We start from the raw sequence: 15,624 nt of genomic DNA, 5'->3' as shown, positions 1-15,624 counted from the left end.
ATCCCAACTCCAGTTGGCTGATATCCTATGATTTGGCTCTTACTTGGGGAAGGAGGAAGAGGAAGAAGAGAAGAGAAAAGTGGAATAAGAAGAGGAAAAGGAGGTGGAAGAGGAAGAGGAGGAGGAAGAGGAAGAAGAGAAGGAAAAAAGAACATACTTCCTCTTGCTCCGCTATTCAGAAGGTTAAATGGAGACCACAGAACAATGAGCAGACAGGAGAGACTGGTCTGATTTGCACTGAAAGAGGCCACTCCCCACCCCCCAATCTCACCATGGTTTGAAAATGATCACAAGGTGACACCTCATTGCAACCCCCTTCATCACTGCACCAGGGCAATGCTATCGCCATTACATAAACTGTGTCAGATCAGGGGGAATTGCCACTCTTTATGTCTGTCCTCCCACTTTGCATCTACGTGGAGGCCAGAGATTAGAACAAACATGGCTGGGGCGTAAAATCCATTCAGTTACTGCCGTCCAAACTAATTTTACCGTTTAATATTTGCTTCGTGCTAATTGAATTCTCTATTTCAATTGGCTGTTCTAATCAGAAAAATGCAAGGATACATAGAGAGTGCATTTCTATTTATTTACATGCAGGGATGATATTAATGCACTGCTATTAGCCACAAACAAAGATATTTCAAACCGAACATACTCCCAAATCCTACGGAAACATTGTAGCTCAGGCCTTCAGGCAGCAAAAAAAAAAAAAAAAAAAAGGAAAGAAACAATTGTTATTGCATAATAGCCATTCTAACCTAGACCAAACAACAGCAGAGATAGGAAATTCTCAGCATTCTTTCATTTATTCCACTTCCATCTTTTTACATAAGTTGTAGAAATAAAACATTGTGAAATCTCACTAAGTCATTTGGAGAGAAAAAAAAAATCCAAACTCCAGTACATGCACACAAATAGCAATCTGACTGCACAAATAAACGATAAATTTGCCTGACTGTGTTGAAATTCAATGCAATAAAAGAAAGGCCTTCAAAGGAGATAAGGTTTTAACTGCATCAAAATGTTCTTGTGCAAAATGGATCATTCAAATCCCCAGGATGGCACTTGCCACTAATTAGGTCTGTTAGGTCTTTTGACATCAAGTTCAAGGAATCTCTACTAAAAATTCCAATTTATGAAACACACTTCCAGGCAACCTAAGGTGGCTATTCAGATTTATGTTAAGAAAACATGTGGTTTTGTCCATGTCCCCGTGGCAATGTTCATTTCTCATCCATTACAAGGAAGCAACCAATATGATTCAAGGGTAGAGAAGGGTTTGTGCAGAAAGGTTAAGTAACTAAAAATATTCGTACAAAGTTGTTTCCAGGGAAAGAGGAGGTAGTGGAAATGATAAATATAAGTTTCTGGAGAGTGTAAAGAGAAAGAAGAATAGCTGACGGGGGTCTCATGAAGGGGGTATTTTACCAGGACAAATGGGTAAATATAGCTAATTAAAGTGAAACATCAGTTTCTTCACACCCTGTACCACTGCAAAAAATAATCTCCAGAGGAAGTTTTGATTTTCGATCTCTGTAACAAATGGGATGGGGGGTGGCGCGGAGAGAGAAGGAGGTTATAAAGTGCATTTGGGATAGACAATTGTTGGTTCTTATATTCATTTTTAGGACTGATGATTAAATTGAACAAGTCTTTGTAAGTTTGTACATTCATTTTTAGAACTGATGATTAACTAGAATAAATTTTTGTCAGTTCCTATATTCATTTTTAGGGGTGATGATTAAATTGAATACATCTCTGTAAGACACCTACAGGGAAAAAAATGAAGCAATTTACCATACTCATAAAAGTTAAAAATAAAATATATACAGACATATACAATGACAATTTCAGAATTTAGATTAGCAAAACTTCATAGTTCACCTTGCATATTTATTATTTTTTTCTGATTTCCTCCAAAATGATGGCTTCTAAGTTTAAAACACTTGTAGATTTCTCAGCAACGATCATCAAATAAAAGAACATTAAAAAGGTAAAGTCTGCTCTGCAAATTTTCAAAAAAAGAAATTTTTTTTCAAAAAAAGAAAATTTTCATGAAGTTCTACTTACCTGGAAGACTCCACAAACCAGAAACTTCCAGAGTTCTTAATTTTTTCTCCAGTTCAGCCACCCGATTCCCTAGGATTCTGGAAAAGGGGAGAGAATGACAAAAAACACCAATGAACATCGATCTCATCAGCTCTCAGGGCTGTGAGCAGGATACTTGGGAAGCCCCCTAGTGCCCTAATAGAGAGAACATGTTTTGAGACTTAAGATATATGCTAAAAACTGTGTGTGTGTGTTTGCTCCACACATACATACTCTATTGAAAGTACATATGAAAATATAAAGTGAATAATTAAAAATTATTTTAAAATTACTGAAATGTTGTCATTCAAGTGAATCTTCTCCCACAAAGGTAGCTGCACAGCCAAACAATGATTCTACCATTGCCCAGACATCTTACATCATTTCTATTTGCTCAGTGCTAAAGATGACACTTAATTTTGAATACTCTTACAAGTATCACACCCTGATTCTTTGAGGGGGGATCTGAGTTTCAGAAACAACCAAGTCTAACAAATAATATGGAAGAACATGCTTGGTAATGTTACTTAGAGGTAATAAAATAATAAGATCTGCCTTCTTAGACCTAAACTATGGCTTACAGATGTCTATATCCTTGATATCTAGCATAATGTCTGATAGATGGTAGGTGCTCAATAAATATATTTGATTAAATAAATGCTTTCCTTTTTTTCATGGCTTGTAATGATATCCGGAGAGAATTAAAAAATAGGCATTTCAAAAACTTTTCAGAAATTACAGAATCACTAGAATAATTACATTGCCTTCCAAGGTGCCCATTCTGACTCACTGTGATGTATAAGATCTAGAATGTGTATTTGAACAGATTACTCTGCTTACTTGGAAGCCGAACTTTGTCTATATGCATGGAAAGATATAAATGTGGGCATATATTTTCCCTCCTTCACTCTACACAAAATTAAATATAGTTGGGAAATGATTTGATAGTCATCTAAAACTTCAATCATTTTCCATTGGCCCGGAAATTGAAAAACCAGTCTTTATCTTTGGGGGATATTCTTGGCATTGCTGTGCTAAAATGATGTGGAAATCACCTTAATAGCCAAGTTTCAAATCCTTTCAGCAGGAGAAACCAGAACGCCAGAATTGTTCTTCTACCTCTCTTTATATTCCAGACATAGCTGCACACACCCACATACATACCGAGACATGAATATGTATATATCTGCACATATATATGTGGCTTTGAATTCATCCTTATTTTACCTGAATTCACTTGCGGCGTCTTTTACTTAATTAATATTCCCTTTGAGTTCACAGAAAACTCTTTGACGTGACTCTATGTGGTTTCGTTCATCTAGGTACTTAGAGTTTTCTTTTCTTCTTTTCCTTAAGTCTTAAATTCTGCATAGTCGTTATCAATTACTTTCAATTTTCACTCTATGTGTTGGGTCTATTCTGCTTTCATGTCTCTGACCCCTCAACAAACACCTCTTTTCGTAATCTCACTTTCAATATTTTGCTCAGACCCTCTGATCCGAGCTCCCTTTTCACCAGCTGATGGGTCTGAGATGCAATCGCAGCAGTGTTCAAGTTGAAGCCTGCATCTTAGCGAGATCAGATCATCTGTACGTGGCTGCTTCTTGGAAACAAAAGATAAGGCTTAACTCTTCTGTGGACAATGAAGGATGCCGTCAGGGCAACGTTCAAAGGCGTGGTGCAGAGACATTTGGCTGCATTTTTTCTGATGGTCCTGGATAACGCAGCCATGTCTCCCAGAAATGCGCTGAGGTGAATTTGTTGGGGTCCCTAACAGCCTAACAGTCTCAGGGACTCTGCCTAAGTTTGTCAGGGCTGACTGCTTTCTTCTTTAGCCTGACATAAGCATCTGATGCAGGGCTGGAGGTGATAAAATGGACCCAGCAGAAGTTGTGGTAGTAGTAATAGTAACAATAATGACATCAATAACAATAACAACTACACTACAGTTAACACAAATAGCAACTAATCTTTCCTGAGTCCCAGGTCTGAGTCAGAGCCTATGCCAAACACCTACTAAATATGCATTTTTTAATCCGACCTGACAAAAACTCTGCAGCGTAGACTGTATTTTTATCCTCCTTTTACACATGTGAACTCTAACAAACAGAGAGGTTAAGCAACTTGTCCAAGGACACACAGTTCATCTCAAAGCTGTGTCTTTTCCCAACCCTCAGTGTTCTCACCCACCACACTCGACTCCTCCCACTAGAAAACAGAGGCAGGGAAGTTAGTTAACTTAACCAAAACCACAGGTAGGACTCAGCTGGTGATGAGTCTGGATTTTTAACCTATACCTCAGTTTGCCTCCCAAGTGCATGCTCTTAACCAATAACCCCCTAATGGCACTAGAAAACCAGCATTCTCACACCTAAAGCAAGTTCTCTTTAAAACCGTTCATAACTGATGTATGGATGCAGCCATAGCTGGACTTGCAAAATATAACCCAAGATATTTCAAATGACAGAGAGTTTCCTAACTGGCCTCACACTGAACAGATATGGCAGGTGGTCCACTGAACGTGGTGTGATGCAGCCCACAGAGAGAAGGGGGTTATCTGAGTCTCAATAGCGGGCAGTATTCATAGATGGAGACAGTAGAAGTACAAACAGGGTCTGTTCAATGAAGTTCAACCAATCCAACAATTATTGAGGCTGTAGGGGACACTGAAGAGAAGCAGACCCTGTCCCTACATTTAGGGACTAAAATTCTGGCGGGAGACAGACAGATGCACACAAACAGACACACACAAGTACAGTGCCAGTGGAAGGCTTTAACAGCAGTTGATATTTATTAATCACTTGTTCTGTACCAGGTATTACTCTAAGCCTTGCACAAATATTATCTCCCTTAGCCCCTTGTGACAATAGATGAGGTAGCTCTTATTACGTTTATTAGAGGCCAACTAACTTGCCCTGGGTGACACAGCTGGTAAGTGGAGGGTCCAGAATCAAAACCCGAGCCTGGAAATACACAAGTCCTTCAGTAGAACTGTGGAGAAGACGTGAAGATTAAATGAAAGATGAATCCAGAGCGGCTTGTAGGGACCGAGATCATGAATGATCTTGCTGCCAGATTGAGAATGGTGAGACTTTTATTCATTGGCCACAAGGAGACAATGAAGGGTTGTAAGCAGAGAAGCAGCATAAGGAAGTTTAGGAAAACTGTTTTGGACGTGGGGTTGAGAATGAACTGGAAGGAGGATGAGTGGAAACAGAAAGACCAGTTAGGAGAGTGTTGCACTGGGCAGTGATGACGATGGCTCAAAGGAGCCACAGGGGATGCAGGGAAGCCAAAGGAATGGAGTAATAATACGGAGGAAGCCGAGCAGTTGGAGGTGCCTACGGGATATCGGGTAGACAGCTGCACAACCGGGAGACAGGAGGAGCTGGGAGAGCAAAGATGAGGGTACACGCTGCGGGTGGGTCTGCTCCCCAACACAGCGTGAGGAGTCAGAAGAACAGAGGGCCAGAGCACCACCTGCGGAAGGTGAGAAAGGGCCAGAGAAGCGCAGGTGGAGAGGGAAGAGGCGCGCCAGGGCCACGTGGGGAAGGGGAGAGAAGGTTCCCGGTAGGGCAGCATGGTCAGTATCGTCTTATTCTAGAAGGAGGTCACACAGGATGAAAAAGGCCACTGAAGGGGCTTCCGTGGTGGCGCAGTGGTTGAGAATCTGCCTGCTAATGCAGGGGACGCGGGTTCGAGCCCTGGTCTGGGGAGATCCCACATGCCGCGGAGCAACTGGGCCCATGAGCCACAACTACTGAGCTACTTGCGCTCCGCAACAAGAGAGGCCGCGATAGTGAGAGGCCCGCGCACCACGATGAAGAGTGGCCCCCGCTTGCCGCAACTAGAGAAAGCCCTCGCACAGAAACGAAGACCCAACACAGCCAAAAAAAAAATTAAAAATAAAAAAATAAAATATAAAAAAAAAAAAAAGAAAAAGAAAAAGTCCACTAAGAAGACATGTCCCACCCTTGAGAGAGCTGTTACAAGACAGAGGAAGGGGTGAAATCCAGAATCCAAGTGACAGGGGTGGGAAAAGCAGCCTATGAGAAGGTTGAAGCAGTGAATATAGATGACTTCAAGTAGTTTGGCAGGGAATCCAAGGAGACAGCCAGGGCAGTAGCCTGAGGCATAAACAGGCTTGAGAGAGATTTTTTTTTTTTGTAGGACAGGGGAGATTTTAAAATAAAGTTTTTATTTAGCGGTGGCTTGTTTTAGGATAGGGGAGATTTCAGCATATGTCTACCCAGTAGTCTAGAAAAATCCTCCAGATGCCAGGCTTCTGGAGAGATTTTCAGTAGTAGTTTCCGATGATAGCAACATCACAGGAAATCTGCAAAGACAGAACGAACCCAGGAGCTGGCCACCACTGTGCCTCTGTCCTTGCTCTCTGGACAACACAGCAAGCAAGAATCTCTGAGTGAGGGTCCTGGGGGGGAGCTCGATCCCAAAGAGGAAGAGGTGGCCATGGCCTCACACAGACTGGAGAGAACCGTGCCCCCCTATCTCCACCCCAGGGGACCTTCTTTTGAATCTCTGCTCTGATCCCCGACAGCTCCTGCTGCTTCCAAGACCTTGAACTTCCAAGCTACCTACCACCGGCCAGGGAGTGGGGAGAGCAGTGAAGAGTTTTAGGCAAAGCACAGAGGGTAGTGAAAGGCCAGCGTATCCTCACGTACTGACCACCACAGCTACCACCCCAGCACTGGCAGAGTGATGGCTTGTTGGGCAGGGCTGGAGGACCAGAGGTGCTGTGCTGTGAGGCATACTCTTTTTTTTTTTTTTAAATTGAGTTATTTGTTTTTTGTGTGTGTGTGTGTTTTTAAAAAAATTTTTTATTTATTTATTTATTTTTGGCTGTGTTGGGTCTTCGTTTCGTGAGGGGGCTTTCTCTAGTTGTGGCAAGCGGGGGCCACTCTTCATCGCGGTGCGCAAGCCTCTCACTATCGCGGCCTCTCTTGTTGCGGAGCACAGGCTCCAGACGCGCAGGCTCAGTAATTGTGGCTCACGGGCCTAGTTGCTCCGCGGCATGTGGGATCTTCCCAGACCAGAGCTCGAACCCGTGTACCCCTGCATTAGCAGGCAGATTCTCAACCACTGCACCACCAGGGAAGCCCGAGACACACTCTTAACGTCTGTCTCTTCATTAATGCTTTGCCACCTGTTTCTAAGACACGTGAAGCCCATCCCTTCTTTAACCATAGCTAGACAACTGCAAACTCACAAGAAGTCCCTCAAGCAAAATGCTTATCAATTGAACTTCCTCTCAAAATATAAAGTCCTAGGTTTATTCATCAGTTCTTCAAGATGGCTCCCATTGGGCCTTATCAGCGTGGGGGAGGGGTGGGGGGGTGTGCGTGTGGGGAGGGGGTAGGAGGGTAAGCGCCGGTAGGGGGAGCACACGCTTACAGAACAGAGCACCTGCATTCCTACTTCTAACGCTCCACCCAAACAAAGCTACTTTTAAATCTTAGGTACAAAAGGCTAAATCATGGGGGACAAGAGCAAGCAGACCAAATGCACATTTTATTCTGAGCTCCCACTCCTTCTGTTGTATCATTCGTTTCTTTCCATACCCCCGAATAAAACATTTATTGAAAGTGTGAAACTTAAAACCCTCAAAGTATTAAAAATGGCACATTAGGTACTTTATGTACTGATATGAGGCAATCTTCAAGATCTATTGTTATGAGAGAAAAAAGCAAGGTGGAAGACAGTGAAAAAAACTTTTTCTGATGAATACTAGCTACCATTTGTAAAAAAAAAAAAAACTAAAAAAAAAAAGAAAATCTATGTCTATATAAATATATATGAGTATTTATGTGTGTCTATATAAATGTACTATGCGTTTGCTTATATATGCATCCTTGGAGAGGATACATAAAAAAGGAGGAATGGTGGTTTCTTCCAGGCAGGGGAATTGGCTGGCTGAGAGATAACAGTAGTTTGGAGATATATTGTTGCTCAACCTTTTAAAATGTAAATCAACGGATGGTTCAAAATTATTAAAGAGTAGTTAAAGATGGAAAGGTACATTAAAAAAATAAAGGCAGCAAAATGAAAATGCCTATCTCTCAACAGAGGGTGAGAGCCCATGGCACCTGGGGATGTGTGTGGTTGCAGTTGAGTATGGGAGGAATGTATAAGGAAATCAATCTGTCACAAGAGGCGGGAGTGTCAGGCCAGCAGCTTGGGGATACTGAGTTTGGCAGGCGGTGGGACTCAGCTGGGCTTTTCGGTGGAGGCTTGTGTTGTGATAGGCACTGTAGCTGGCAGGTGGGTGTGAGTGTGGCCGGGCAAGTAGTGGAGGAGGTGAGCTGGGGTCTGAGGATGGAGGGTTGATGGGAGGATCTTCCCAAGGACAAGGTAATGGTCTGGTGGGAAGGAAGAAGAAGGGGCAGGTAGGAGATGTACACTGAAGGACCTTGGCAAGCACTCAGGAAATATATATTGAATAAGTGAATGAATGCATGAAAACCATAAAACTTAATGCCTGTTTGCATGTCAGTATTAAGGGAACAGGAACAAAGGGTTAGAGGACATTCAATCATCCATTCATCAAATAATCACGAGCACCCACTGTGGGCCCAGCAGTATCCGACACACTGGGAGAGAACAGTGACCAAAATGGACAAACATACTGGCCCTGGGACAGCTTCAACCTGAGTGATGTGGAAGTTGGTCAAACCTAGGTATTAGGATGGTGAGCAGGGCACGTTAAATATTCTTCAAATCACGCTTTAAATGGCTGCATGATGTTGTGCCTTATGGATTTACTGTAATCTTAACCATTCTCCAATTTAAAAATATTTGGGTTGTTTCCATTTTTTTCACTCTTATAAATGAATCCACAGTGAACCACCTTATGTATAAATCTAGGGCATCATTCTGATTTTTTTCTTTAGGATAAATTCCTAGAAGCGGACCCTCTGGGTCAAAGGGCACAAGCATTTTAAAGTATTTAAAATGTACTAAGGGATGGATGCTCCAGACTGTAGACTCATTGAATTTGAGGAGCTGAAAAAATATCAGGGGAAACTGTCAACCTAGCAGATGGAAATGTGGGTCTTGCTCTCGATGGCGAGGTGGGGACAAGAGTGCTAGGAAGAGTCTGCAGAGAACAAGAAGCAAAGACAGAGGGCGTGAGGTCCCCCAAGTGGGGGAAGAAGATGGGAGACCAAAGAAAAGAGGAGGAGGAGGAGAAGGTGGCCTGGGGTGGAGGGAGGGGGAAGAGGAGGAGGGGGAAGGGAACGAGGCGGTACAGAGAGTAGGAGGAATCCAAGAAGATGGGTTTCAAGATGGGAATTGGGATGAAGAGAAATTATAGATGAAAGAGACTCAGAAAGTGGGGTTTGGGGGTACTGGTGACCTTCAAAGGAAGATTGCTATGGAAAATTCAGAAGAGGTCTTGGGAGGTATTGAAGCGAGGTGATCTTTTGTTCCTGCCCATGGCATCACTGGGGGCTTGCTAAAATCCAGAATCCTGATATTCCCTGCAGGAAGCCCCCTAAATCTGCATTTCTAAACAAGCACCCCATCCAAGTAATTCTAACACAGGTGCCCCCCAGAACACACGTTGAGGGGGTGGCTATTGAAGAAGTAGAGGTGGCCTCTTGTTCACAAAGATTGGAGGTGAGTGGAATTCACGGGAACCCTTTGCGGGGTTCAGGAAGACCTGGGAGGTTTCTGGGTGAAGATGCAGAAGCAGGACGAGGGGCAGAAGTTGAAGAGGTTGAAAGAGGAGGTCACAGGAGAGCTGGGCCCCAAAGGAGGGAGGATGGTGTGGACCAACAGGACAGTGTGTTGGTGTGTTTCCCAGAGACGAGGGATAGGATGGAAGACATTGGTTTGGCGGGAGCAGTAAGCCTTGTGGCTCAGGATAGGCAGGCTTTGTTTTCTCAGTAAAAGAGGAGCTGAGGTCACCTGCTGGGAACAGACTAGGGTTTAGAAGGCCTGAGGAGGTTTGAAAGAGCCCCAGTGGGTGCCTTACAGGGAGCTGGTGAGGACAGAGAAGGCCCCTGGGGACACTGCCGGGTGCAGGGGATTCTACCTGAATAAAACAGACCTCGTACCTATTCTGGGGAGACTCCCGTTTCGTCGTCCTCCCCCCGAGGCATATCTCCATTTTAGCAACTGGCTGTTTCAGTTCTTGATTAAGATTTCTTTTAAAGGAATTTTTAAAACTTCTTCTGTCAATAAATTACCCCTGTCATCCCTCTGAGATTGCCCAGACTCCCTCCACTGCTCTCTGCCTTCTTTTATATATATCTTAATCTCTTGCTCAATCTTCCCTTCACTCCCGGCCTCTCTTTTTGTTATTTTGTTTTTACAATACTCTCCATCATTTTCCAGTTGCCTCTCTCCTTGCACCCCGCCTCTCCAGGCCCCCGATTCCCTGACCCCTCCCTGTTCTTGCTGGAAGCCCAGCCTTGGGCACTTGCTCCTGTATTCCACGCTTAAATTTTGCTTCCACATGTAGGTCTTATAAGCAGGACCAGCTACGTAATTTGCAGAGCTCAGCGCAAAATGAAAATTCAGGGCCCCCTTATTCAAAAAAGATTAAGATTTTCAAGATGGTGACGCAAAGCATTGATTAGACCAAGTGCAGGGACCTTCTGAGCACTGGGCCATGTGTGACTGCATGAGTCGCTGGTCCTCAAAGCTGGCCCTGTTTGCGATGTTTTTTGCTTTAATTTATTGTTTATTCTCTGAACACTTCCAATTTTGCTTCTGTCGTCTTGACCTGCTACTTTAACTTGCTTGATTTTGCCCAACATAGTCACCATATTTATAGTAACCAAATAAGACATTCTGTTTTAATTATTGTTTCTTTTCACCATCTTTTTTGCTGATCTGGAAAACTGGCACGAGACTCCATTCTAGGCCCAGCTGCCTGTAAGTTGATGCTTGGGTGTTCCTGCTATTCAGAGCCCGAGAAAGCTGTGCTGTGAGGTTAAAATGGCACGAGGAGGTGCCTCCCCTAGAGAAGATGTGGAGGAGAGTAGATTAAGTTCCCCGGGCAAGCATACCATCAAAATCAGCCAGGTAATATGAATTACTCTGTGAGTGGCTCAGAGTAAGCATTCAATAAGCAAGAACCAGTATTATTTCCATGTTGGTTCCAGCCGAGAGCCAAGATGCTGTCATAATGCAGAAGCACAGTTCTAGCTCAGTAAGTTTCCCTCCAGATTTAAGGGCTCTTCTCTTCTTCCCTTAAGGCCGGCAGACCCACCCCCTGGTTACCACCCACTGCTGATAGTCGTCTCACACATCTCCCGCCCGCCCTGCACCCCAGGGTCCAGCCACCTACTTGTTGGTCTGCCTCTGGTGCTGGATCACCATGTTTTTCTCATGGATTGTCTCCAACAGGGCTGTTGCCAGAGATTTCAGATCAGAAATGGACTGTGGAGTGGCTGGGAGACTGCACCCGTGGTCCTCAGATAACAGATCCTGAACTGGGTGGGATATAAAATTTACAACTCAGTCTTAAATCCTTCTGGAACGTTGGAATGCAAACCAGTGTCAGTTCTTCCTGGATAATGAAGCTGGGATCAGTTCCCGGCTTCCACCCGCTACTGTGTTGTAATTGAAGGGTCCACTTCAAGCGTCAAAAGTGAAAAAAAAAATAAAATTTAGTGTGAGGGTTAAACAGAAAGGAGGAAGTACTCATGGACTTTTAGCAACACCTTTTCTTTAAAGGATAATAATTTTTTGCATTTGTCCAGTATTTTATGCTTTCGAAACACTCACGCTGACTAACTCATTTGAGGCTTCAAATTTTAAAAAGAACCTGGAAAATGTTATTTATTCCCATTTCATGGACAGAAAAGCAAGGTGCTGATGGATTAACAACATTAGCTGAAGGTCACACAGCAATGCAAATGAAAATGACTCTAGTCCTGAGCTCCTGGCTTTATATCACAGCTTCCCACAGTACCCTTGGTGGGTGGTAAGATAATGTAGGAGATTATTTAGAATACAAAATATATTTTGTATATGCATGTTTTTTAGAAACTAAGAGATAACCCCAAAAGACCACAACCACTTGTATTCCTATGAGACAGAAAAAAGAAGAAATAATATAAATCTCTCATTATATATCTTTGAACACCATTTCCTATATGCCTATATGTAGACACACAAATTCACACATTTCTCTCCAAAAATGGGAAAAAGCTCTGCTTTTTTCACTTAACCTTATGTCTCATCATGAATATCTACTCAAATATAAAATGCAACGGCTGCTTAGTAGTCCATGCATAGATCTACAGTAATTTATTTAATTACTCCTGGACAATTATGTTGTTTCCAATGTTTTTGATTATAACTAATGTAGGAAGAACTTTCTTGAAGCAAAATGCTTGCATATGTCTGTAATCATTTCTTGTTGGCTCAAAGGGGATCAGTTTAAGGCTTTTTATAACAGAGAACCAAATGGTTCTCTAGAAAGGTTGTGCCTGGTTGACTGCTCTGCCAGCGTGTTTGAGCGTGGCTAGCGTGCCCCAGGTCGGTGACAGGACGGGGTCTCAACATTCAAACATTCAACGTTCAAAGGCTATCAAGGGTATCCAGAGCTATACTTAGATGGGCTACTTCACGTTTCTATAGAGTACTGTAGTTTTCTTTTTAAAAATAATCCTAGGGTGTCCTTTTCTAGTTGAGTGAAAAAAAAAAAAAAAAGAAGTTGCTTGGAAAAGTGCCTTGATTATTAGGTAGGCTGGAGACTCAGCAATTTTTTTCAATCCCCCGTAGCTCTGATGAGGACTGACACGTGACCCTTGCTGGTCTGCACTGCCAACAAGCCCAAAGCAGGCCAGCCCAGCACGGTCTACTTGAGGATGATGTTTAGGACTGAATTCCCAAACATTAAGTGTCAGAAGCAAGCTCTCTGCTATTTATTCCCCCTGACTGTTCCTGGAAGATCATTATTTTTCATCGGAATTGACAAGAAGGAGGAACAAAATTGCAATCAATAGGGCTTCCCTGGTGGCGCAGTGGTTGAGAGTCTGCCTGCTAGTGCGGGGGACACGGGTTCAAGCCCTGGCCTGGGAAGATCCCGCATGCCACGTAGCGGCTGGGCTCGTGAGCCACAACTGCTGAGCCTGCGCGTCTGGAGCCTGTGCTCCGCAACAGGAGAGGCCGCAATAGTGAGAGGCCCGCGCACCGCGATGAAGAGTGGCCCCCACTTGCCGCAACTAGGGAAAGCCCTCGCGTAGAGACGGAGGCACAACACAGCCAAAAATAAATACATAAATAAATAAATTAAAAAAAAAATTACTTTATAAAAAAAAAAAATTGCAATCAATAAAAGCTTCTTTGAAAAAGGCACATGTGCCATGGTAAAATGATTTCAGCAGCTGTGAGACTTTTCTAGTCTGATCATAGAGGCCAGGAAAAGGAGAAACTCAATGAGGATGGAACGGACACTTGGAGATGCTAACCTGGTGATTACAGAAGGGAAAACATTCTGGAAAGAGGAGCATAGTTAGGGGAATAGATGCAAATGGGGTCCAGTCATTAGAGAGACCTCTAATGCAGCGGCTCTCAAAGCAGGGTCCCCGAACCAGCATCAGCATTATCTGGGAACTTTTTAGAAATGCATATTCTCCGGGCTCACCCTAGACCTACTAACTCAGAAACTCTGAGGTGGGACCCAGTAATCTGTGTGTTAATAAGCCCTCCAGGCAATCCTGATGCAGGTGGAAGTTTGGGGGTGACTGCTCTAAGAATCACTTCCATTCCCAATTCAGAAAACGAGATGTGGACCCACAGTGCTAGCATTCTGTGATCGTAGGTGGTCCCTCCCAGAAAATGACCCCTACCTTGCTTTGCAGACAGGACTCCAGTCAGAGCACTGCTGCTGGATTTACCCTGGCCTTTTGAGTTTTTCCGTCTCTCAAGAGCATTCTAAAGCAGCATTGGGAGAAAACAAAAACCTCTGTCAGAAAAGCCAATAATGGAAAAATACCTAATTCCGGTAGATGCATCCTCCCATCCAGCACACAAGAACTCTTTACAAACTCCAAATGCTAGCCCAACTTTTAAAATTCAGAGTCCCTGCCAGGGAGTTATGATTTTTATGGACCTGGTAAAGAGGTTTTTTTTTTTTTTTTTTTTTAAGTTGGTGCCCAGCAGAATTACAGCAATTATATCCTCCTATATATAGAAGGTACTCAATGCATATTCGTTAAATTAAATCAAATCTGAAGCAAGAACTCAGTCTAATGTGTGAAGTCACTAGTTATGGAAACCCCTTCCAAACAGACATGAGATGGAGACTAGGTTTACTTTCATGGAGCAATGCCAAAAGATCATTAGTGGTGTCTGGAAGGTTTCTGTGGCTGGGCTGGAAGAAAAGCCATGATTGATTAATGAAATCTGCCATAGACTCAAGATTAAGGAAGTGCATATGTGTCATTCCTAGAACAGAACGTTACATTAAAATTGATATGTGCTATACAGCCAGTGCTTGGCACATAGAAGAACTGAATAAATGTTGTTAAGTGAATGCATATACACATTTTTTAAATTATGTATTAATTATACAACTTTAAGAGCTGTATTCTTCTTTGGCTGTGTGTGTATATATAGATGGGTGTAAACTCAAGTGGAGCCCCCCCCCCCGCCCCAGAATGGAAAAGGAAGAACAGCATGGAGACTTCTGAGAAAAAAGTGAACGTCAAAAGCCAGGAATATGAGATGGCTGCCCCAATAGAGACGGCTATAAAACTTCACCCTCAGGAAGAGAAATCAATCTATTTTCAAAGCAGAGAAACCCAGGAGATTTTGCTAATTATAACACTTACAACTAACATCTGCAGAAACAGATATTATCTAACTAATGGCACTGGAATTAGACTAAATAACAGCGGGGAGAATTTAAACATTCTGTCCTTTTAGTGTGACGTGAACATTATCGTTTAGATTGTGATTTCCCAATCTTTGTTCCTTCATTGCTCGGAAATCATTTTCTTATGGATGATTAGGAGACAAAGAACATCTGATGACAGAACACTTTATAGAAAAGCTGGGTAGGAAACCTAATTTAATATAGACTGAGGCTGTATAGTGGTCACATCCAGATTCTGGTGGTGTCAGTGTGCCCTGTCCAGACAATGGAAGGAGCTCTTGCAAAACCTGTTTTTGTTGTGTTTGCTGTTTGGGGTTTAATTCTTACTGGTTCCTCAGTTAAAGCTCTTATTGAACTATCTGGGAGGGCAGGCAAGCACTAGAGTATCTTTGGCACATAAAAGGGAATTAAAATAGAATGACATTTAGATGTACAATAGTGAATCATCACCATCACCGTCATGATTTTCTACCTTGTATTTGGCAATGTTAGATTTCAAGAGGTTGACCTCTTCATGAAGTTGCTTTAATCTCTCTTGAAGGTACCTGAAAAAGAATATATACAACTAGGAAGAGTTTGGAGGCAAAATAAAAAACATACACTCAAGTAGGAGAGGAAAAAAAGAAAACCACACACCCAAAGAGCCACCTTTTACATACAATGCCTTCCCACCACCGAAA

General features: G+C 42.9%; 1 protein-coding gene across 1 annotated transcript in view; it reads right to left on the bottom strand.

Moving 5' to 3' along the window:
* The window catches only part of CCDC149 (coiled-coil domain containing 149), a 97,449-nt gene that overhangs the window by 14,843 nt on the left and 66,982 nt on the right, over positions 1 to 15,624 (bottom strand). The window contains 5 exon segments of the mRNA XM_082389220.1: positions 659 to 691; positions 2,074 to 2,150; positions 11,405 to 11,549; positions 13,917 to 14,001; positions 15,417 to 15,489. Of these exon segments, the coding sequence (XP_082245346.1) occupies positions 659 to 691; positions 2,074 to 2,150; positions 11,405 to 11,549; positions 13,917 to 14,001; positions 15,417 to 15,489 (413 nt within the window).

Source organism: Balaenoptera borealis, assembly GCF_965194805.1.
Source record: "Balaenoptera borealis genome assembly, chromosome: 4".
Classification (NCBI taxonomy): Eukaryota; Metazoa; Chordata; class Mammalia; order Artiodactyla; family Balaenopteridae; genus Balaenoptera; species Balaenoptera borealis.
The sequence above is the reverse complement of the archived record's forward strand: the minus strand, read 5'-3'. Positions and strand labels throughout refer to the sequence as shown.